Source organism: Cupressus sempervirens, chromosome 2 (assembly GCF_028749045.1).
Source record: "Cupressus sempervirens isolate cs-2001-9-10 chromosome 2, ASM2874904v1, whole genome shotgun sequence".
Taxonomy (NCBI): Eukaryota; Viridiplantae; Streptophyta; class Pinopsida; order Cupressales; family Cupressaceae; genus Cupressus; species Cupressus sempervirens.
This window is the reverse complement of record NC_143119.1, coordinates 706,182,881-706,207,794: the sequence shown is the minus strand read 5'-3', so window position 1 is coordinate 706,207,794 and position 24,914 is coordinate 706,182,881. Positions and strand designations below refer to the sequence as shown.

The window sequence follows — 24,914 nt, the reverse complement described above, 5'->3', positions numbered from 1 at the left end:
CAAGATCTCCTCAACTTTCAAGGCATATTGATATGCTTTTCCCACATTTTCCAATTTCACAAAATTTGTCTCATCTTGAATTCCAGATCTCAATCCATTCAGGTACCTTGCAACTTTCCTAACCCCATCATCCATATGTCTAGATTTGATATCCAATCTATATATTCCTCAGTGTACTCTTTTACAGTCATGTCTTTTTATCTCAAATTTTGCATCTTTCTCAACAAGTTGACTTGGTAATCAACTGGAAGGAACTTCTGCTTTACTTTGTTCACCATTTTCAATCAGGTCCTGATCTTTTCCATTCCTCTTCTCTGTCTATCAGTTTGCAAATGCTCCCACCACAGTGAGGCATAGCTTTTCAACCTAGCGAGTGCAATCTTCACCTTCCTATTATCAAGAATGTTTTCGTACTCAAAGAGCTTGTCCATATTAGGGGTCCAATCTAACACAACATTGGTGTCCAACTTTCCATCATAAGGAACGACTTCCATAGTAGGATTTAAATGTGCCTTAGACAATACTCTCAATAGTCTTTCCTCATCTTGATCTTCTTTAGGTTTTGGATTAGGTTTTGGTGCAATTGCTTCATCATTACTTACATCATCAAGATGCACTACTATCCTCTGGGCTGTCTCCACAACATCTAATGTGGCTGCAATTTGTCTCAACATGTCCATAATACCAATGTCAACATTTCCTCTACCTCGAAACATTTCGACAAACAAGTTCCTCAAGATCATAACCCTCTGCAAGTTATAGGTCAAATGTGTAGGTTTGCCACCCTACAACCAAAATCAACTTAGGGTTCTACACGATCCGATTTCTTCAAGGATGAACCTCAAGCTCTGATACCACTTGACGCAAGGAGGGATGACTAGCTAGGGCTAGAGGCACGCCTAACTACCTGATCACCTTGTTGAGTAAACACAACGGAAGCAAACAACACAAAGTACAACACCAAGGAGAGAAGGAACAACAAATACTTTATTGATTCATCAAGTTAGCAGCATACATGCCCAATTGTAAGGCCTTTTGGGTTATGACCAGATACAAAATACAACTTCAAAATCCACAATCCAGCTCTAAACTCGCTCTTCCAGGAACATTTGCTTTGAACTCTCTTAAGTGATTTCTAACCTAAACCTAAACACCCCTACTTATACTTGCGAAAATGACTTAAATAAGATTCTAGATCATTACATAATAGAAGGCCGACCTTAAAACAGGTTGCACATATCCCAAGACAAGATCCTTACATTAAATTCACGATCCAAATTAAATACACAAGTCACTCAAACATCAGGTTCAGACGGTGCACAAAGAAATGTTCGGCTAACGTTGGACAGCTTGGCACATATAGGAATGCTTGGCCAACACTAAACGGCTCGACACATACAAGAACTCGGCAATGACTGTAGCTCAGCAACCATTGGAACTCAGCACTAATAGGTAGAATGAACAAATATGAGCAAGATAGCGAGGCAAACGAGGATGCTCCTACATCAATAATCAATTTAATGTTCATTCAAATTTTTCTAACACACAACATAGTAGTTATCACAATATGCAATAGACCCATTCATACCAACACGGTTTCACGCAATTATTAAGCATTAATACACAACCGCAAAAGTTTACTCACATATACCAAAACAACTCAGTGAAAAAAATGAATGTTAAATATTCAATGCAGCAGCTGAAACAATATATTTCCCACAACAATCGAACATTAGATTTTGTCCACAAGCTTTCGGCCCAGAATTAATGCCCTACCTTTTTGAGTACTCAAAAACAAATAAAGCGCACCCAGCAGAAAATAGCACTATAACTTTTGTGCATAATTCTTTGGTTTTTCAATCTGCTATGACCATCCAATAGCTACACACTTCCTTTACATTGCTATCCCCACCATAACGCAACATCTAAACAGAAAGCTAAAACAAATATCTTACCAAGGAGGATACTTTGTAATTTATTCAAACTCTATATATTTTATGTTTTATTTTGTTTGATAGCTAGTTTTGTCTCTATGTACATTGAAGTGTGCATTGGACTTCTTTTTCTGTTCTTTGCACACACTGCGATGTTTCAATTGGTTATACCCTTTTTAAATGATATGCACATCCTCCCAAAAAATACACAACAAATTCAGAGACCGATGTATAAGTATTTACTATTTAACAAATTCTATTTCATGAAATGCACACCACATCCAATTAAATTGAGCTTCCAAGATATTGACCTAATAAATGGCAGGGGAAGAAGACAAACAACTAGCTTGACCACACACAGCCAAGTAGCTAAAGCATCTCAAGGAAGCACCTCAACCAAGCAAGCAATTAGCTCAATCAAATGTCTATTAGTTTGAGTTATCCGTTGGGATTTATACGATCTTGATCATCAACCTTTGACATCAATGACAACATACTTGACAACGGGTCATGAAGATTGTTGTAATGGTGTCTTTGTGTGTTTGAATTGTGTGAGTTGTGATATATTGAACATGTATTCATGCTCATCTTTTATGTGTTTTGAATTTTGCTACATGAATTAAATATGTTATAACAACATTTGTAAAGTCAAATTGCTATTAATTATATTAGTCTTTTTGTTTGTGTTATTTAGTAGACTTAAATATGCGTAGGTGCAATACGTATGTAATAATGTATGTTATGCATGTTACTAACAATGCTAGGCACTATAAATTTTGATTGGCCATATCCTCTTCAAATGAAATCTATGTTTCGCTTGAGTCAATGAATGTCTGAAAGGTTATAGAATCTTGTTCTTATGTTAAGTATTGGATGCTTCATGTTCAAAGGTTGCAATTTTTCGCACTTATGAGAGTTTACTATATGCCTTGCTTCTTGTTATTTAGCCTCTGTGCAATGGATATAATTTATAACTTTATGAAGTGAGCATATTTAGAACTAGATATGTTATCTACACCATATTTAGGAACACTAGAGTTTACTATATGCCTTGCTTCTTGTTATTTAGCCTCTGTGCAATGGATATAATTTATTACTTTATGAAGTGAGCATATTTAGAACTAGATATGATAGCTACACCATATTTAGGAACACTGTAATTGTAAGTATATAGGCTTCAACAATGATGAAAATTTGTATTCCTATTTGTTTCTATATTTTGTCTAGATTATGCTAGGTTATTTCTTTGAACCATGAGAAATGCATTTCTCCATAATTACTAATATGGCTTTTTGCAGGTACAGATGAAGCTATAGAAAGGGCACAAGTAGGGATTGCAATGAACAAAAAGTTGAAGATCGTAATTGCATGGGCAAAACATACACAATCTACTTTTCTCTCTTATTTGGATTCTATGTGTAAATATAATGTAAATCTCAAGCTTTTAATGTGTTTTCTTTATGAATGCTCAAGCTAAGGTATGACCTAAGAAATCTTTTGCAATAGATATAGTCATGCTTATTCAATGCAAAATACAATTTGATCCCACTCCCAAGACAATGAAACCCCTTTAGTATTCACTATAAGGACTAGAAAATTCACATAGGACAAAGTTTCCAAACTTACTCTAGATTTCCTAATCAAAAGTGGGTAATGATAGGTAAAAGATAATTTATTAATCTTCTTCTCAAGATAGAGATAATACATCATTAATATACATTAATTGCTACCAACATCTCAAAATATTAAAAGAAAGATACAATAGGTAACCAATAGGTTGAATTCACAAAACATAAGATGAAGTGACATTGTAATCATTCTGTCGCCTTAAGCCTCAAACTGCTCTCCACCTGCTATGCTCAAGACAAGAATGGGGTCCAAGTGCTTTTTCTGCCCAACCATAGAGTGTTTAGCTCCTCCAACACTCAACCTGAAATGTTGAGCTCCATCCTTGCACGAGGAACTTGGGAAATTGGAATTGACAGGTCAGATGGAATTTGGTGCAACATTTTGACCTATCCACATTTCACCTATGACAATGTACTATCTACTCAATGATGTGTTAGGGAGAGTGCAAAAAAGCATTTATAGTATCAAAATATGCAACAACGCTTAAGCAAAACATGATTTGTTCTAGTTAACTGGCAGATATGCTTTATTTTGAAAAATGAAATAAAGTCAATACCTATCCTTTCCTAATATTCCACAAATGGCACAGGTCCATAAAATCTTCATACAAGCATTGAGAAAACTAATGTTCACTCACCTTGAACTCATCTTTGATGCGATAAAATACTAGATTATTTTGCATGTAATAAATATTCTTGTAATATTTACAAAAATTAAATCAAGAAAAGTTATTTCTTCTAAGCCTGAGTAAGATTATGATGCTAACTCTCTACGAAGATTTTAATGTCACTCATTCCACATACCAAGTAATTTTGTAAATTCTTTTTGTTGAGTAACATGGATCGTTTCTGCAAATATAGAATCATGACCATTGTTATTTATGATGTTCCAAATGCAAATGAAGGCTTATAAATGAGAGAAGGAGACATGTCTCATGAAGAGACATGTCTGTACGGTTAAACATCACTAGTTAACACATTAATATGAGTAATATAAATAACCATATATGTAACTCATCTTTAAGAATATATGTAATATTAATATGTTAATCATATATGTAATATATTATTTATATTATTATATAATAATATATAATATATATAATGTATATTATATTACATATATAAGATATTTATCTTAAAGATGATTCACCATCAAAAAGGTATCTCATGTTAAAATCAATCCGGCAAAAGCTACAACCTTAAGAGTACCTCTTAGATAGAGAGGATTTATAGAACACATTATGCTCTCAAGAATATGAAGAGATATCATCTCAGTGTGATATTCAATTTACTATGAGGCTATCTTTCTCACCTTTCATAACACATAATTTAAGCAATTTCCATAACTTTAGAACACCACCTTAAGTGTGGTCTATAGTAGTAACTATGTCATGGTGTCCGGCAAGATCCAGCCCAAAGAACCATGACATGTTGGTTATCTTGGTGTCCGGCAAAATCCGGCCCAAAGAACCACGATAATAGGTCTACCATTTATAAGATCGCCACCTTACAATGGTTACCTCTTGTTTGTTGGTTATCATGATTTCGAGCACTTTGGGACAACGATTTAATGAAGTTTGTCATGATAACAGGTCTACCATTTATAAGATCGTCATCTTATAATGGTTATTTTATGTTTATATATGTCAATGAAAGATTGCCACCTTTTATTATATATCATATGTGAAATAGTAACCACCATGAGCCCAGTTAGAGGGTGGTACAAAGGCTTTCACATTAATTTTCTCTCACAGAGAAGAATGCATTACAAGGAGTTTCACTTAGAACTTCTCCTCATAAAGAAGATATCATTCAAAAAGGATTGCATCTCAAAAATTCTCCCTCTGAACAATGATCCTTGGAAGTCAGGTCCAGTAGTTACTCCTTTAGAGACTCTCTTCCCCAAGGATTCTTGTTAGACTCACTTTGGATTTGATATCTAATTTTCTAGTGATAAGTCATCACTTCCTTAGGATATACATAGGAGTGAGCCCATCAAAATCATGTAGTTACGCACGTCTTTCTAGACTCCCTCTGAGTATTTATCTTATAAGCTCCTGCGTTGCCTTAGAAGAAGTGTCATACTCTCTCTTAATGTAGAAGAATCTCATAATCTCAATCATCAAAGATGTTTGCTTCAAGACCCTCACTTCATCCATCTTGATCATCAGGGTCTTTGGAGCTACTATCATTAGATTGGGTCTGCACAATATTTGGTAGCATATGTAAAGTACCAACCTTATTTTCTTGTTAGAATATCCTCAAACATAGGAAAAAGATCAAAGCAAATAACCCTTATAATATGTATAGAATTACAAATAAGAGAGAGACTACAAAGTGTAGATAAACGTAAAAGATAAAAATACTTATCTACACATGAAGATTCAGAAATTATCCTTTTAGATTATTTGAAAATGGCACATCTCCCCTCTAAATAAGGTTCAAGTGGGAATTGAACATTGACTATTATTCCCACCACAGTGTAAATTTTCCACTCATTCTTATATTGTGTGAACAATTTTGTGTCAAATATGACAACTCCTTTCTAAGTTCCAACTTGGTCTTTTCGTCCATTGAAGGTCCAAACATTTATTTAGTTTAACAAAAGAAGTGAACATATCCTTCCATTTTATCAAACTGGTCTACAATACGCCATTATCTTGAGTAAGTATGATTGTCCCACATGAATGACTCTACAACTCATACGTCAAGTTTCATTCATCAAGGAGAGACTCATAAATGGTTCAAATGAATTCTTAAAAACTTCATTAACGTCTCACAACAATTCAAATTTCCTTTGTTCATGCAAAGGTATTTGTTTGATCTTTTGATTATACCTATATAACACACATCTCGCAATCTATGTATTCCAAATTTATATTATTAATGAATCTATCACAACGTGGTTTACTCCCTTTGAATTAATATGACCAAGATCACCAAAGGTTGACTGAATCATATCCTCTATATGCTTCCTCTCTTTTAAGGTTACCTCAAATATTAGTCTTCCTTTGAATTTCAATCTTTCTCTTCTTGTAATAACATTCTCAGGGAAAAGATCAAGGCACATAGCTCTTATGGTATTAACAGAAATACTAATAAAAATATTAACATTAGTTAGGATGTTAGTAATTTAACTCATGCTTATTACTAACAATAACATAAATAACTCTTTATATTTCCAATAATAGAAATAAGATAACATAATACTCAATCTTAAATTTTCATACTCCCATATTATATCAAATTATCAAATATCATTTTGAATTCATTTCCTTACACTATCAATTATCTACCATAATATGTTAATAATGCAAGAATATATATATATATATATAAAATCACTTCAGACTATTTAACATATCATAATTATATTCAAGTTAAATAAGAAAGCATTCATGAACATACCTCTTGAATTAAAATTAAGGATGAACTGAATATGTTGTTACTCGCATTGATGTTCATATGCATCATTCATGGGACATGTACTTTCAAAAGGTTCCGCCCATCCTATTAAATCACAAACATACCTTTGGTACTAATACTCCATTTGCTTAACTCGGTGGCCAAAATGCATTTCTAGACGTATCTAATTGTGGGTCTCATCTTATTGATGTGGCATCTAAACAAGTAAGAAGGATGGTCTCCTTTCGATGCTCCTTCCTTTCTTTTAGTGGACCCCATCGTGTTAATGTAGGAGAATCTGATGTTTATATTAAATGGTCACTGCTATGACCATGCCCACTTCCACTGTGCCTTTTGCAGACCTTGTCTTATAGTCTGTACACAGTTCTAATGGCCATGTGCACTCCTTAGTCATTTCAGGGATATTTGTACTTAGAAACAAACATTCCTCTTCCATCCCCACTTAAGTCGACTTCTAATGCTAATATAATGGGGTTCAGATATCCAAGCTTTTGTCAAATGTTTACTTTCCTTTCGTTGATGCTTTGACATCAGTAATTAACGTCCTTGCAGTCATGGCAATGGATTTGTTCTCTTTTACCTTGAAATCTCTTCAAAATTCTCTGCTCATACTTACAGCAGCAGAAGATACAAACTTCTTTTAAAGACATGTAGTCTAAGTCTCACATGCAGTCCACACAAGAAATGACCAGGTGGCTGGGCAACTATCACTCAGGAAGATACATGATAGCTCTCCACTATCAAGAAAATCTCAATAAGAGCGATATTGACTCATCGGGATCTCTATGAGTTCATGGCGAACAAGAGAATTAAAGGTAATGCTTCATCCGCAACAAGTAATAAGACTATTTCTCTTTTGCGATAACATATCACCAATCACCAAGCAACTCTTGCTAATTCCTTCGCACAAGGTGAAGTATTCATTCTTGACAAGGAAAGAACTTTACACACTAGTTGAAGTCACAAGAGTAGGGAAAATGCAGATATCCTTGGGGTTGGGTATTTGATTGTATTCCTGAAATATGAATTGCGGGGTTCGATGATGTTCCCAGATAACAAATGTGTTGGATCGCTAACAGGTTTTCGTTGAAGAAATTAAACTTGGAATTCACATTTGTACACGGAGTTCGCTCGAAGCAAAAGAAGAAATATAGGAAGGTGGCTGCTTTCAGAGGCATTCGAATCAATGTCATTCAGGGATGTCATCACAGCAAGGTCCTACTTTTACTCATATGCAAATGTCTTACTGTATCTTTGTCAATGCTAGAATACTTAACCGAAATATTCAGCATGCCACATAGTGAGTGATTGGCTTGGTGCCCAAAACAATTTATCTTATCCACATGTGAATAATGAATAATTCAAAAACAGAAAGGATGACAGATCAGGAATAATAAAAGACGCTGAAACAAGACTGCCGCTGGAAACTCTTTAGTTTCACATAAGACAAGCTGCTTCCAATGCTAAATGTTAAAGTTTGTAGCTGCGATAGAGATCTTTATCTCTCGAAATCTGAACGTTATTACCATTATTGTCATCTTCAGCTGAAAAAGACACTTAAGTTTAATTTGTAACATTAAATGTAAATGCCATGTGTCATTCTCATGCATTGAGACATGAATATTCGAAGAGTCATATTTAATTATAGGAGTTATGAGAATCTCAAGAGACCTTCGGTTATAATGTGAAGAGTCTCTCCTTTTGTTATATATGCATAACATTAAACGATAGGCACTGTACACTTGAAATTTCATTATCAATAAAGATATATTTTTGTTGTGTGGCTGGGTTTTTTCCTTCATTCTAGAAGGGTTTTCCTAGGATATTTTTGGTGTTCCTTGTTTCAACTTTGTTTTCTTCTTATTGTTGGTTATCTTTATGGTTTTCTGGGCTTTAGATTTAACATGGTATTAGAGCTTGGTTTGATATCAGCATGAGGGAGTCTTCCTCTAATGATAGTTGTTCGAGCTATGGTTATGATCACACCTATTCTGAGTCTTATTATTATGGTTATTTGTTACTTGTAAAGTTTTCTATTTGCTTTAATTTCCCTCTAGAATGTCCCAGTTCTATTTCTCATGATCTCTGCATGAGCATTTGTTTGTTACTTTTGTTTGGTGTTTTCAGTTGTGGTAGTGATCTCTCACTGGCATTAGCTCTCTTGTCAAGTTATTGAAAGTTTTTGAGATAATTTGATGTTTGCATGTACTCGACTTTGTTTCACCATTTTTTGCTATTAGCCTTCATGTCTGAGTTAAATTATATTTTTTTATTTGAGCATTGTCTGTGGGGCACCTTTGATCGCTTGCACCTGTATGTTAGGGTTATCAAAGGGTTTGTTAAATTTGAAATTGTTTTTATTTGCTTAGGCGCAAAATCTTCAATTTTAAAAATCACTGCAGATAAATAATCCTTATTGAAAGTTTTTTTCTTGATTAAGATATCATGTTTGTAGAGTTTCTTGATTAAGTGACTTTGATAAGGTTGAAAGGAATGTCGGTTTTCTTTTACGACATCTTTATTAACATCAATCTTTATGTTTTTCATGTCGTTATTGGTTTCCTTTTTTGGCTTTAGGCGTTACTTATTATATTATTTTTCCGCATGAGGTTGCCTATGTGTGATGCATTTAACCAAGGATCATGACTTGTGTCTCATCGTTCTTTCTTTATCATTTCATGTTTTCTTTGCTTCTGCATGTGTTCGTTCATTGTCCAAGCGTATGATTATTTTTGTTCTCATTCCTGTGGGTTACGTCTTATTTTCGAATGGCGATTTATTTCCGGTCGATTCGATCTCGTGTGAAGGGCAAGGGGCATGATTGTTGAGTCATTCTATGGCATGATGTTTCACCCCATCACAGGATATGAGTTAGGTGTAGCTGCTTTATTCGTGTGTGTTCTAGCATCCCATTCACCTTATTGTTGTCGTTAGAGTTTGCAACACGACAGTCAGAGACAAAGGATAATTCATTCTCGTCTCTCAGATTTCGAGGCATCATATGTTATGCAAGAGTTTGGTATTGTTCATTCATTCATCGGCTTCAAGAGTTATGATGTGGTTGTCGCATATCAAATTTGGTCTCTTCAGTGTTGAGTGTGTCATGTTCTAGCATTGGGAGTTTCATCTCAACTGCTGCCGACGTGGACTCCCATGGCATCGTCTCTACTTAGTATTGGCATTATCTCAAGTTTTATTACCGTGTACCTTTCTAGGAAGATCTGCCGTTTTGTCTTGTGCTATCAAAGACTAGTGCTGGGCTTACCTTCATACACAATAAGACAACCTTTCAGCTTCTTGAAGCATAACGGCTTCATACACAAATGAATGACTGAAATGTTTATTCGTATTTCTTGAAAAATGACAAGGAATATATGTGCATGAAATCATTTGTGGCTAGATGGAAAGCTTGAGAGATTATTCTTTTCTGTAATAGAAACAAGAATTGCTATTGACAACTTAGTGTTTTAGCACTGAGAGTTTTTTTCACTAGTAGTGGGATTTGGGCAGAATTCAGTCTTTCATACTCTAGTTTTTGGAAGAGGATCTGCAATTTGTTGGATGATTTAGGCAGGCTTGACCTTATTCATGGCCACCGTGGGTGCACATTTGTGATTGTCTCAGGCGAGATTGTGTCAAACTGACACTTTGATTGCATTCTTCAGCTACAAAGTGAGACTTTGTTGTGAAATACTATTGCATGAGATTGTAGAGATAAGTATTGCATGGAATTGAAGAGATAATTATTATTATGATGTTTATATTATTTTCTTATAATTATATTGATGCTATGAGATTTACATTAGTTGTAAAGGCATTATTATGAATCTCTATGTGTGTGCGTTCATTGAGATTAGACCATTAGATCATAGAGATGAGTATTTATGATTATATTGCTTGAAAGAGATTATTTTTAACATTGATAGTTGATTTTAATAATCTCTCTTAATTACAGGATGCAACAAAATATGGATTATAGCTCTAGAGGGAGATGTTGAGCCTTAGAGGGAGATCTTAGCTATAGAGGGAGGCTTCATAATTAAAAGGGAGTGCTTATAGAATCCCCTTCATTCTCATATATGGTTGTGACACTTGTGGGATTTGTAATATTTGAGACTTCAATGGAACTAAGTCTTATTTTTATTATACCTATTTCTATTCTTTTGTGAATAAATGAGATTGTAAGATCAGCTATGATAACTCTTTCACTATGCGATAGTGAACATCGTGTTGAGAGAGTCCATGATGTCATCATGTTGAGAGATTCTGTGATGGGAGTTAGATGTCATGATTCAATGGCAATTCATGTTGAGAGAGCCCGTGTTTAAAGGCTTAGCTATGAGTCTTACAAAGCTGTCACGTTGAGTAATTCCATGATTATTAACAATGAGTAATTGTTATAGGGTTTCATGTTGAGTGATTCCATGAATATGATTGATTGTTACAGGTTTTCATGTTGAGTGATTGCATGAATATGATTCATTGTTACAGGTGTTCATATTGAGTAACTCCATGAATTATGTTTTGAATTCGTATGATCAGAATTTATTATTGACATTTTTTGGTTGTAGCTTTGTGTGACTGTTAAGCTAAAGATCTCTCTCTTGTTAAGAGGGAGTGTTAAAGTCTGTAGTTGTGATAGAGATCTTTATCTCTTGAAATCTGGACGTTATTACCGTTATTGTCATCTTCAGCTGAAAAAGACACTTAACTTTAATTTGTAACATTAAATGTAAATGACGTGTCATTCTCATGCATTGAGGCATGAATACTCAAAGTCATATTTAATTATAGGAGTTATGAGAATCTCAAGAGACCTTCGGTTATAATATGAAGAGTCTCTCCTTTTGTTATATATACATCGCATTAAGCGATAGGCATTGTACACTTGAACTTTCATTATCAATAAAGATATTTTTTTGTTGTGTGGCTGGGTTTTTCCCTTCATTCTAGAAGGGTTTTCACAAGATATTTTTCATGTTCCTTGTTTCAATTTTGTCTTCTTATTGCTGGTTATCTTTATGGTTTTCTGCGCTTTAGATTTAACACTAAATACGTATGTGATGGGACTCTAAATTTTAGCAAATCTAGAGCTCCAAGCACCATAGCAAAGGGAAAATCTTTAATCTTACCCACTACCAATATGCTTCAAACCAATAAAAGTTATGATGAGAATGGTGAGAGACACTATAATTATTGAAATTGATGATTGCACTGTCACACTATGATTTGTTTCTCATGGAATATATGACGGTGAACTAGTATGCCATATTGGTCCAATCACTTGTGTTGAATATTTGAAAGCTGAAAAAGCGTGAGAAATGTTGGATGAGTTATCTGTTAAAGCTTTCGAACAAAAGGTTAATGAATACGTACTTGTGATACCATGTATATGTATAAGTATGCTGCCTTGTGAATTTCTGGAAGCAACTTCTTCAATGATATAGAAACATGAATCCTGCTTGGATTTGGAAAGCACAAAAACAGAACAGAAGTATGGCATGGACCAGTCATTAGATATCCCAGGATATAGCACACAAGATGCAGACATTTGGTGACCCAGTGATCAATGTTTCTGGCAGAATAGCAGTACAAATTGTATCTATATGAAAACCAATCATCAAGTTCCAAATCACATGATACCTCATGCGAGGAGGCAACAGCCAATGGCCTTGGAGCATGTGTTTCAAGCACTAAGACAATGATCAGGTACACATTAATATTTGGGGAAGCCTGATGAAAAGCAAAATAACCGGCAACGATGATAAACCAATGCCATGTAAGCATGAAGCCATTGATGCATGAAGCAATAAAAGAAAAATATAAATCGGATTCAATGATAAAGAGTTTTCAAACAGTAACTTCAAAGTATTAATGGAAAGCATCGACAGTGGCACAATGCATACTAAACAAAGGAATACTTAAACATATACTCAAAAGATACAGGTATCGAATGGACTGGAGCAATAATATGAGCCCTCGATAAGACAAAAATTAGAAAAGACAAATTTAGTTTGTCCTATTTGAACATAAAAGGAAAGTCCCATGAGTGATAAAAGATACTACCTTGTATCGGAAATAAAAATCACATGAGACAAATTAGAATAAGGACAAAATATCAGGTAAAGACAAATTGTGTCTACTGTGATTTAATATCAGTAAAAGACAACTATCGATAATTTATGAAGTGATTATAAACAGAAATAAAGAAGAGGCTAAAAACGCCACATCATGCAAAGAAACAAATTTATATGTGATTTGTTTGAAGACAACGATAAGTAAGAGAAGACAAATTCAGTCCATATTTGACAGCATAGCGTATATTGCAGACAGCAGAGACAAATGACTTTTGCCTTACTTGATTTGAGGGGAAATAAAAATATAAAAGGGTCGAATGTGGTTAAGAATCAAACATGTCTAAAGAAAGGTTCGTCCGATACAGAGGAGTCAATATACAGCTACACAAACAAAATAAGATAATTCAATGAAACAGTGTTGCCATCAATCATTAAAAGATTGACTCGTCTTACACATGAGTGACAATTGAAAATATTTTAAAATAAAAATATTATTTTGAAAGGCCCGATAATCACTTAGCCCTCAGACGATGTTAGAATAGTTTGGAAATACTGGCATCGTGAGTTTGAATAATGTTCTATGTAAAGAAATAACACACATTAATAATAAGCATGGTGTGCTTGAGTTAATCGAAGCCTCCTGAAAGCAGCTTACTTTGTTAAAATAACTTAAAGATGGTTTTGATCAAGAAAAGGTGCAATTAAATAATTGAAGAAGTGCAAAGCTTTGACAGATAGGTTTTGGCTAAAAGTCACATCATTTCATTTGAATAGGAGGAATATAAATAGATGTATTTGTAAGCAAGAACATATTCGAACATCCATTTAGATATTGAGAAGAAGCATTTTTATATTTATATATTTTTGTAAGGAGGAATAAGGGCTCAATATGACTTTATAATGAAATTTCATTATTTTATTATTATAAAATTACTTTATTTTAATAATAAAATAAAAATGTTCTTTGTTTATCATTAATGGCATGGAGATTTAAACTATAGGCGAATCGTCCTTCGTAATTATATTTTAGAATTCTGTATATGATTTTGATATTAGATAAGTGGACATGATCATTTAGCATTTTGAATTCAATCATTACAAACATTGTGAAACATTATATCATTTCCGTATTTGTATCTAGTTTGTCTCCTTCTTAGCGGAGTTAAAATTCAGTCTGGACTAATTTAAGATTGCATTATAATTGGTCTGTTGCATCTGGATTATTAAAATTGTTGGCAGTATAAGTGCATTGAACATTATGAAGTTGTACGTGAAAGTTCACCGAAGTTGACTCTATTGCCTGAATGAGCAGAGGCACTGGTCTTTTTATTATTGAAGTCAGAAAATCTATAATATTCCTTCTACAAGGATCAAATTCATTATTAACAAACTTTATACAAATCATTCAATTATCAAGAATTCAGCATCCGGTTTCATTTTGATTGAGTTTAGGGACCTTGCCAGCCGAGGAACTCGCAAAGTTTAAGTTCGCTATAGAAAACCCTTGAATTGAGTAGTCAGTGTTCAAGGTGAAGGTCTACCTGCCTGGGTGTTGTGGAGCCCGAAGTGCAGGGGAATCAAAAAGTATTCCCGTTCGTTGGCCAGAACTGATTGAGAAGTCGTATTGGAGAAGTGGCAGGCTCTTGGATTTCCATTTTGCAGTTTTGGGAACCAACAGATTGGCGACTCTATTGGGGATGTCGCAAGTAAGGTTTACTTACTCCAGGACCAGTTTAGAGTTTCATTTAGGCATAAGCCTAGAGGTGAGTTTTATGATTTTGTTTCTTTCAATACAAACATTAGAAAGTTTGCTTTGATTTCCATTTGCTGTTTGTAACTTTCAGATTTCAATATTCAAATTTCTAAACAGCAGTTGGGTAAAATTTATAAATCTTTTCTAAAATTTTAAGTTGTGTTCAACAAATCTTTAAGTGTTGGCTTGAATCTAAATCGTATATATTTCACATAAACATTAAACAACAACTAAAGAGAGATTTCTTTTCTTATTTTCAGCAAATTGTTTTCAAGTTATTGGCATAAGCTTTGTTGGACAAAGAACCTAAATATTTATTTCTTTCTATTTAACAGAAAGTGGCAACTCTATAATATATTTTGATCAGCATTTGTTTAATTTTGAAGTGTATGTGGGGTAGGAGATCAGTAAATCCTCGACCCAAAAGACTTGAACGATTAACTTTTGATAAAAAACCAAGAAATAAGAAAGGAAAAAATCAAAAGGTAAACATGTTTTACACAGGGCATAGAAATTTTGAGGAAAGAGCCAACAAACAACCTGAAGTAGGTGAGTCAAGTCATAATAGCCCGGAAAAGGAAGAAGAAAATCCATTATTTCATATTCCTAGGATTGATGAAGAGCCTCAATGTGAAATAACCCATATAGAGGATGATGATTAACAAGAACAAATAATGCAGTGGGACATGATAATAAAGAAAATGGCTGAAACTACGAATGGTAATAGCGTAATATTGGCAAAAACATTAAAAATGCAGCCATATGATATCCTAGCAAAAATAGGAATATCAAAAGACCTTATTACTTCTCCGCCTAAAGCCTGTAATGAGCAAAGATTAGATAGATGGAGGGAAGAAAAATCAGATCAAAATACTCCGCCTAAGTACAACCCGCCTCACAAAAAGAATTTGGAAGCACAATATGCTACTAGTCATGATAATCCGCTCTATGAGAACAGAAGAGAGAAATCAAGATAATAATTTTAATAGATATAATAATCAGCGAGCATGGAACAATGGACAAAATAATAGAGGAATTCAGCAAAATAGTGGGAATACTAGGCAGCCTTATGGGGTAAATCAGAATAACAATAATCAAAACATTCAAGGATATGTGGCACAAAATCAAGGGAATAGAAATCAACTGATGAGGCAACCTATGGCAATTGAACGATATAAACAACTTGATTTCAATGGGATTCAAGGATATCCGAATCCTATTTCAAATGATTTAAGGAATGCCATCCCAAAGTTTTCAGGAAATGGAACTGAATCAGCTGAAAGACATGTTATTAACCTAAAAAATGTGATTGAAGACTTTGAAGAAGATCACGAAGATGTGTTCATGAAATTGTTTGTTCAATCGTTAACCGAGGATGCTGCGGAATGGTATAGAAGCTTGCTAGATAGATCAATTTTTGGTTGGTGTAATTTCGCAAATCAATTTATTGAGCAATTCGAGGATCACATTGATACATCTTTCGCGTCACATGAACTAACAAGCATTAAAAAGAACTCAAATGAATCAGTGTCAAAGTTCAACAAAAGGTTTAATAAAGTTCTCAATAGAATTCCAAGGGAAACGAGGTCGGTGGATTCATTCTTGATTGATTTTTACTTAGGTGCCTTTGATAGTAAAACTCATTATGAAATAAGATCACATAGACCTTCTTCGCTGCCCCAAGCTTTCAAAGTTGCCATGACTATTGAAAATGATAGGATGGCAGCAGGAAGAATTAATAAGAGGGATGATCCAAAATTGTATAATCCAAAAAACCCTAAGAAGGACGAACTTAAAGAAATAATAGACATGTTGAAGGAGATAAAAGTCAAACAAAGCAGAAATGAAAGGCCACCCTTTAATAGAAATGACAGGGTAAGATTGCATGATATGCCTTACAACATGAACTGGAAAGATGGAAGACCAGAAAGATCGACTCATGCTAAAGATACACCTGATCCTTTGAAGAAAGTGAATATCGTTGATGATGGTCCATGGTGTGATGCTTGCAGGTTGCCCCACGACCCTAATCATTGTATTGTTGCGCAAGCTATTTTTGAAGAAGAAAATCAGGAAAGCGAAGAAAAACCCATAGTCAACACAATATCATCTGAACCATTATGGGGGAGAGATGAAGACGATTCTACGGATGAAGACCAAAACACTGATTGTTATTATAGGGGTTCTAACCAGCAGCAATATACTCAACAAGTGTTTTCAGATGAGGAAGATAATCCTACCTTTCACAGATTAACACCAGAAGAAAGAAGAGCCTATACTATTGCAGAAGTTGAGCACGCTAAGCATACATACCAAAGAAGGAATAAAGATAATAATGCTGATCAAGGAAGTCCCGCTAGTATATTTGCGAGGAATTAGCAACAGACTGAAACATCTAAAAAACTTGGTAATCAAACCCAAGCCAAACAAAAGGAAGGTAACCAATCTTATAGAATGACCAAGCAACCAATCATGCAAACTAATGGTAAGAAAACATTTGATTGTCATAGTTTTATGAGTCATGCTTTATCTCAGTTAAAAATTGTTGTGCTGCTAATGGAAATGATGAAACCTTCTGATTATAGGGATGAGACTGTGAAGATATTGTCTAGTGTGCAAGATATAAACAATAAGGATGATGTTAAAAATATTGAAGAAACACCTATTGTGTATTTAGGAACAACATTAAATAAAAGGTCAAATCAAGTAGACCTGTTCTATTTAACACTGTTGATAAACAATAAATTGGTAAAAAATTGTATGATTGATTTTGGCGCAGTAGTCAATATTATGTCTGCTGATGTAATGAAGGAAATATGTTTTAAAGTTGATACTCTTTTTGGAAAGTGCTATGCCATGGATAATAGATCTGTACCTGTAGTTGGAATCATTAAAAATGTTGAATTTCGTTTTCCATCATTTCCACATATATTTTACAGAACTGACATTACAGTAGTTGAAATATCAGCAAGTTATGGTATGTTGTTATCTAGGCAATGGTCACATTTGGTTGGAGGTCATGTGCAGTTAGATCTGTCTTACGCTACCATACCTATGGGAGGCAAGGAAATTCGAATCGAAAGGGAACCCCAATAATACTATTTGGTTGAAGATTACATTCTAGATCCCAAGGTTAACTTTTGCCATTCGGACATGGACAACTTCCAGGTAAGCATAACCTAACCTACTTCTAAGATTGTTGATCCAATTTCAATTTATGTAAAAGAAAATTGTAATGATATTTGGAAAATGTTTTTTGATAGCGCGTGTAGTAAGGAAGGGAATGGGGCTGGCGTTGTTTTTGTTTCACTATAAAGTAAAACTTTTAAATTTTCTTTCTTACTGAATTTTGAATGTACTAATAACATTGCTGAATACGAGGCGTTAATTATTGGTCTTGGTATTGCAAAAGCGTATGGGATTAAAATGCTTGCTGTTTTAGGGGATTCGGATTTAATTGTTTCACAAATTAGGCATAAATTTTCAACTAGGAACCCAAGGTTAAAGCAATACCGAAATTATGTGTGGGATTTGCTTGAATTTTTTGATGCCTTTTCAATCAAATGGGTCGATAGTTCAACTAATTACTTGGCTGATATAATGGCTAACCTAGCTATTAGGCAAATAGATATCCCATTTGATGAAGTTGTTTAGGTTGAAATGAAAAACAGACCTTCGATACTAGACAATGTTCAAAACTGGCAAGTTTTTGAGGACGATAAGGATATTATAAAATTTCTAACCTGCTAGGAAGATTATGAAAATCAATTCATTGATTGGAATGGGTGCGTGGAAGAAAAAGACGATAAGGAAACATTGTTCGGAAAGGAAATAATGCAATTAAAAACTAATAAAATACCAAAAGGTCTAGTTGCTTTAGAACAAATTTTTGATGAAAAGGAAAGTCCAGAAAATAGCAATTCTACCGAGATTCAAAATGAAATTGAGGAAATAAATTTGGGAAGTGAAAGTTATCCCAAAAGGGTTTACATAGGAAAGAAAATGTCATAAAAAATAAGGGTTAACCTAATTGCTTTATTAAGAAAATATAGGCACGTTTTCGCTTGGAGTTATGATGAGCTTAAAGCGTATAGGGGGGATTTAGTTCAGCATGAAATACCTTTGAAACCTGATGCCAAACCATTTAGACAAAGACAATGTCCTATAAATCCTACCTTAGCTCTGAAGATGAAAGACGAACTTATTAAATTAAGAGATGCTGGAATTATAAAACCTATAAGGCACTCTATGTGGGTTTCAAATTTAGTCCTAGTAAGAAAGAAGAATGGAGATATACGGTTATGTATAGATTTCAGAAATTTGAATATATCTTCCCTTTAGGACAATTATGCATTACCTAACATGGAAATTTTATTACAAAAGGTAACCGGTAATGAATTACTATTTATGATGGACGGATTCTCAAGTTATAATCAAGTCAAAGTCAAAGAATCCGAACAATATAAGATTGCTTTTACCACACCTTGGGGTACCTATGTCTATGCCAGGATGCCTTTTGGACTATCTAATGCGGGAGCTACCTTTCAAAGGGCAATGGATGTTGCTTTCGATGCATTAATTGACTTAATCATGGTTGTCTACCAAGATGACCTTACCGCTTACTATAAAAAAGTAGAGGATTATTGTAAGCATCTTGAGAAAATCTTCATTAGAGCCCTTGAATTTGGAATTTCTTTGAATCCTAAAAAGTGTCAGTTTGAGGTAACTGAAGGAAAATTGTTAGGTCATATCATCTCTAAGGAGGGGGTAAGAATTGATCCCGAAAGGGTAGCAACTATCGACAACATTCATATACCTAAAACAACTAAGGGAATCCAATCTTTCTTTGGGCAAATCAATTTTTTTGAGGAGATTCGTTTCTAACTTTGCTGAAATTGTTAAACCTATCGCTAAGATGCTTAAGAAGGGTGCTAAAATTGCTTGGGATAGTGAGGTTGTAGGGGCATTCGGTAGGATAAAGCAAGCTATAAAGGAAGCCCCGTCTGAAATTCCCTGACTTTAAGAAGCCATTCCAATTATTTTCATTCGCCTCTTATCATACCATAGCCGCAATTATGCTACAAAAGAACAATGAAGGATATGAACAACCAATTGCGTTTTTTAGCAAGAGTTTACAAGCTGCAGAATTAAATTATGATATAAATGAAAAACAAGCTTATGCTCTTGTTAAAGTGGTAAAATCCTTTCGACCTTACTTAGTAGGGGCTGAGATTATTGCTTGTGTGCCTAATGCTGCCATTAAGGACATATTTAGACAATCTGAAACCACTGGAAGACGATGTCGTTGGATAAATCAAATCCAAGAATTCAATATAGATATTCAGATTACTAAATTAGTTAGAGGGCATGGATTGGCTAAGCTTATGGCAGAGTCAAATTTGGAAGCCGTACAAGTTAATCAAGTTGATGGTAATCAAAATGTTAGCATCGGGATGTGCCCTTGGTATTCAGATATAGTGTATTATTTGCAGCATACTAAATGTAGAGATAATTTGAATGAAAATCAGAAAAGGACTATTAAGTTACAGGTTGCAAAATATGTTTTAATTCAGGGTGATTTGTATTGGAAAAATCAAGACAGGATTCTATTGTTTTGTTTAGATATTGCGCAATCAGAGGTTATTCTCAAGGAAATGCATGAAGGGGTTTGCGGGGGTCATTTCTCAGCAAGGACTACAACACATAAGATATTACGAGCAATTATTGGCCTCAACTTTTCATGCCTATATTCGAAAATGCGAAGCTTGTCAGAAATTCTCTGGTAAGTTAAAGTATGATGGCGCTCTCCCATTAAGGACAATGCAAGCGGAAGAACCTTTCCAAATGTAGGGGATTGATTTTATAGGAGAAATCAGTGAAAAGTCAAGTGGTGGATATAGTTGGATTTTAGTAGCGACTGATTACTTTACCAAATGGGTGGAAGCTATACCTACTCGGCAGTCAACAAGTAAAGTGGTTATTAAGTTTCTTACGGAGAATATCTTGACTAGATTCGGAGTCCCACAAAAAATCATAGCAGATAATGGTATGTGTTTTAGGTCTAATGAATAGAAATATGGCATTGCAGTTTCATATTCATCTCCATATCACCCCCAGGGTAATGGACAAGCAGAATCTAGCAACAAAAACATCTTGAAGAGCATTAGAAGAATGCTAGATAATAACAAACGCGCCTGGGATTCAAAGCTAAATTTGGCATTATGGGCGGATAGAATCATGGTAAAGAAATCAACAGGTTTCTCTCCTTTCAACTTAGTATACGACAAAGAGGCCAAACTTCCATTGAATAACTTGTTACCTGTTTACAAATTTAAGAGCAATTAGAAGATGTCAATTTTATGGAAAGTAGGCTAAATGCTTTGATTGAGCTAGATGAAGTAAGAAGGTTAGCATAGGAGCAAAATATAAATAAACAGCAACAGGTCAAGTTCCTTCACAACAAGAAATCTTCTAAGCGATCTTTTAAGGCAGGTGATTGGGTCTTGAAATGGAACGCTAAGGATCAGGACAAAGGTAAGCACGAAAAGTTCGAAGCCCTATGGCTCGGACCATTTAATATTTTTGATAAAGCGGGGGAACAATCTTATTTTTTGCAGGATATAGAGGGTCATGTTCAAGATTTCCCAGTTCATGGACAGTTCCTCAAGCCATTTTTTCAATAAGCATGAAAGGGAAGTAATTCCGCTTTTCTTTATTTTCACTCTTTTCCTTTACTTTGTTGTTTAGAAGTTTTGTTTGCATTATTTCATGAACTGATTGTTCCTAATCTTTTGGCAGGTCTGCCTCTCCAAAGATAACTGAGATCTCGCTATGCTCACAGGGAGTATACGTCCCCAGAAAGAGCCACTGATGGGACTCTAAATTTTGGCAAATTCTAGAGCTCCAAGCACCATGGCAAAGGGAAAATCTTTAATCTTACCCACTACCAATATGCTTCAAACCAATAAAAGTTATGATGAGAATGGTGAGAGACACTATAATTATTGAAATTGATGATTGGACTGTCACACTATGATTTGTTTCTCATGGAATATATGACAGTGAACTAGTATGCCATATTGGTCCAATCACTTGTGTTGAATATTTGAGAGCTGACAAAGTTTGAGAAATGTTGGACGAGTTATCTGCTGAAGCTTTCGAACAAAAGGTTAATGAATACGTACTTGTGATACCATGTATATGTATAAGTCTGCTGCCTTGTGAATTTCTTGAAGCAACATCTTCAATGATATAGAAACATGAATCCTGCTTGGATTTGGAAAGCACAAAAACAGAACAGAAGTACGGCATGGACCAGTCATTAGATATCCCAGGATATAGCACACAAGATGCAGACATTTGATGACCCAGTGATCAATGTTTCTGGCAGAATAGAAGTACAAATTGTATCTATATGAAAACCAATCATCAAGTTCCAAATCACATGATACCTCATGCGAGGAGGCAACAGCCAATGGCCTTGGAGCATGTGTTTCAAGTACTAAGACAATGATCAGGTACACATTAATATTTGGGGAAGCCTGATGAAAAGCAAAATAACCGGCAATGATGATAAACCAATGCCATGTAAGCATGAAACCATTGATGCATGAAGCAATAAAAGAAAAATATAAATCGGATTCAATGATAAAGAGTTTTCAAACAGTAACTTCAAAGTATTAATGGAAAGCATCGACAGTGGCACAATGCATACTAAACAAAGGAATACTTAAACATATACTCAAAAGATACAGGTATCGAATGGACTGCAGCAATAATATGAGCCCTGGATAAGACAAAAATTAGAAAAGACAAATTTAGTTTGTCCTATTTGAACATAAAAGGAAAGTCCCATGAGTGATAAAAGATACTACCTTGTATCGGAAAAAAAATCACATGAGACAAATTAGAATAAGGACAAAATATCAGGTAAAGACAAATTGTGTCTACTGTGATTTAATATCAGTAAAAGACAGCTATCGATAATTTATGAAGTGATTATAAACAGAAATAAAGAAGAGGCTAAAAACGCCACATCATGCAAAGAAACAAATTTATATGTGATTTGTTTGAAGACAACGATAAGTAAGAGAAGACAAATTCAGTCCATATTTGACAGCATAGCGTATATTGCAGACAGCAGAGACAAATGACTTTTGTTTTACCTGATTTGAGGGGAAATAAAAATATAAAAGGGTCGAATGTGGTTAAGAATTGAACATGTCTAAAGAAAGGTTCATCCGATACAGAGGAGTCAATATACGGCTACACAAACAGAATAAGATAATTCAATGAAACAGTGTTGCCATCAATCATTAAAAGATTGACTCGTCTTACACATGAGTGGCAATTGAAAATATTTTAAAATAAAAATATTATTTTGAAAGGCCCGATAATCACTTAGCCCTCAAACGATGTTAGAACAGTTGGGAAATACTGGCATCGTGAGTTTGAATAATGTTCTATTTAAAGAAATAGCACACATTAATAATAAGCATGGTGTGCTTGAGTTAATCGAAGCCTCCTGAAAGCAGCTTACTTTGTTAAAATAACTTAAAGATGGTTTTGATCAAGAAAAGGTGCGATTAAATAATTGAAGAAGTGCAAAGCTTTGAAACATAGGGTTTGGCTAATAGTCATGTCATATCATTTGAATAGGAGGAATATAAATAGAAGATGTATTTGTAAGCAAGAACATATTCGAACATCCATTTAGATATTGAGAAGAAGCATTTTTATATTTATATATTTTTGTAAGGAGGAATAAGGGCTCAATATGACTTTATAATGAAATTTCATTATTTTATTATTATAAAATTATTTTATTTTAATAATAAAATAAAAATGTTCTTTGTTTATCATTAATGGCATGGAGATTTAAACTATAGGCGAATCGTCCTTCGTAATTATATTTTAGAATTCTGTATATGATTTTGATATTAGATAAGTGGACATGATCATTTAGCATTTTGAATTCGATCATTACAGACATTGTGAAACATTATATCATTTCCGTATTTGTATCCAATTTGTCTCTTTAGCGGAGTTAAAATTGAATTTGGACTAATTTAAGATTGCATTATAATTGGTTTGTTGCATCTAGATTATTAAAATTGTTGGCAGTATAAGTGCATTGAACATTATGAAGTTGTACATGAAAGTTCACTGAAGTCAACTCTATTGCCCAAATGAGCAGAGGCACTGGTCTTTTTAATAATGAAGTCAGAAAATCTATAATATTCCTTCTGCAAGCATCAAATTCATTATTAACAAACTTTATACAAAACATTCAATTATCAAGAATTCAGCATCCAGTTTCATTTTGATCGAGTTTAGGGACCTTGCCAGCTGAGGAATTTGCAAAGTTTAAATTCTCTATAGAAAACCCTTGAATTGAGTAGTTAGTGTTCAAGGTGAAGGTCTACCTGCCTGGGTGTCGCGGAGAAGTGCAGGGGAATCAAAAAGTATTCCCGTTCGTTGGCTAGAATTGATTGAGAAGTCGTATTGGAGAAGTGGCAGGCCCTTGGATTTCCAATTTGCAGTTTTGGGAACCAACAGTATGAAATTGAATATCCACCCATGACAATAAGAGAAATATCAAGGTCGAACTGTCACGATAGAAAATACTTCTTCATTTGCAACTTGACTCTCATACCATGTTGAGTAACATGGATCCTTTCTGCAAATGTTGAATCATGGCCATTGTTATTGATGATGTTCCAAATGCAAATGAAGGCTTCTAAATATGAGAGGAGGAGACATGTCTCATGAAGAGACATCTCTCTACAGTTAAACATCACTAATTAACATATTAATATAATAGTAATATAAATAACCATATATGTAAGTCATCTTTAAGCATATATGTAATATTAATATGTTAACCATATATGTAATATTTTATTTATATTATTATATAATAATATATAATATATATTTATTACATAATAATATATATAATGTATATTATATTACATATATAATATATATTATATATATAAGATATTTATCTTAAAGATGATTCACCATCAACAAGGTATCTCATGTTAAAGTCAATCCGACAGAAGCTACAACCTTAACACTTTTCCAGAAT

At 34.1% G+C, this 24,914-nt stretch overlaps 1 protein-coding gene across 1 annotated transcript in view; it reads left to right on the top strand.

Moving 5' to 3' along the window:
* The window catches only part of LOC149575329 (uncharacterized), a 160,970-nt gene that overhangs the window by 88,597 nt on the left and 47,459 nt on the right, over nucleotides 1-24,914 (top strand). Inside the window, exon 4 of the mRNA XM_089816023.1 lies at nucleotides 3,233-3,363. Coding sequence (XP_089672149.1) covers nucleotides 3,233-3,363 — 131 coding nt within the window. The remainder of the gene's footprint in view (nucleotides 1-3,232; nucleotides 3,364-24,914) is intronic.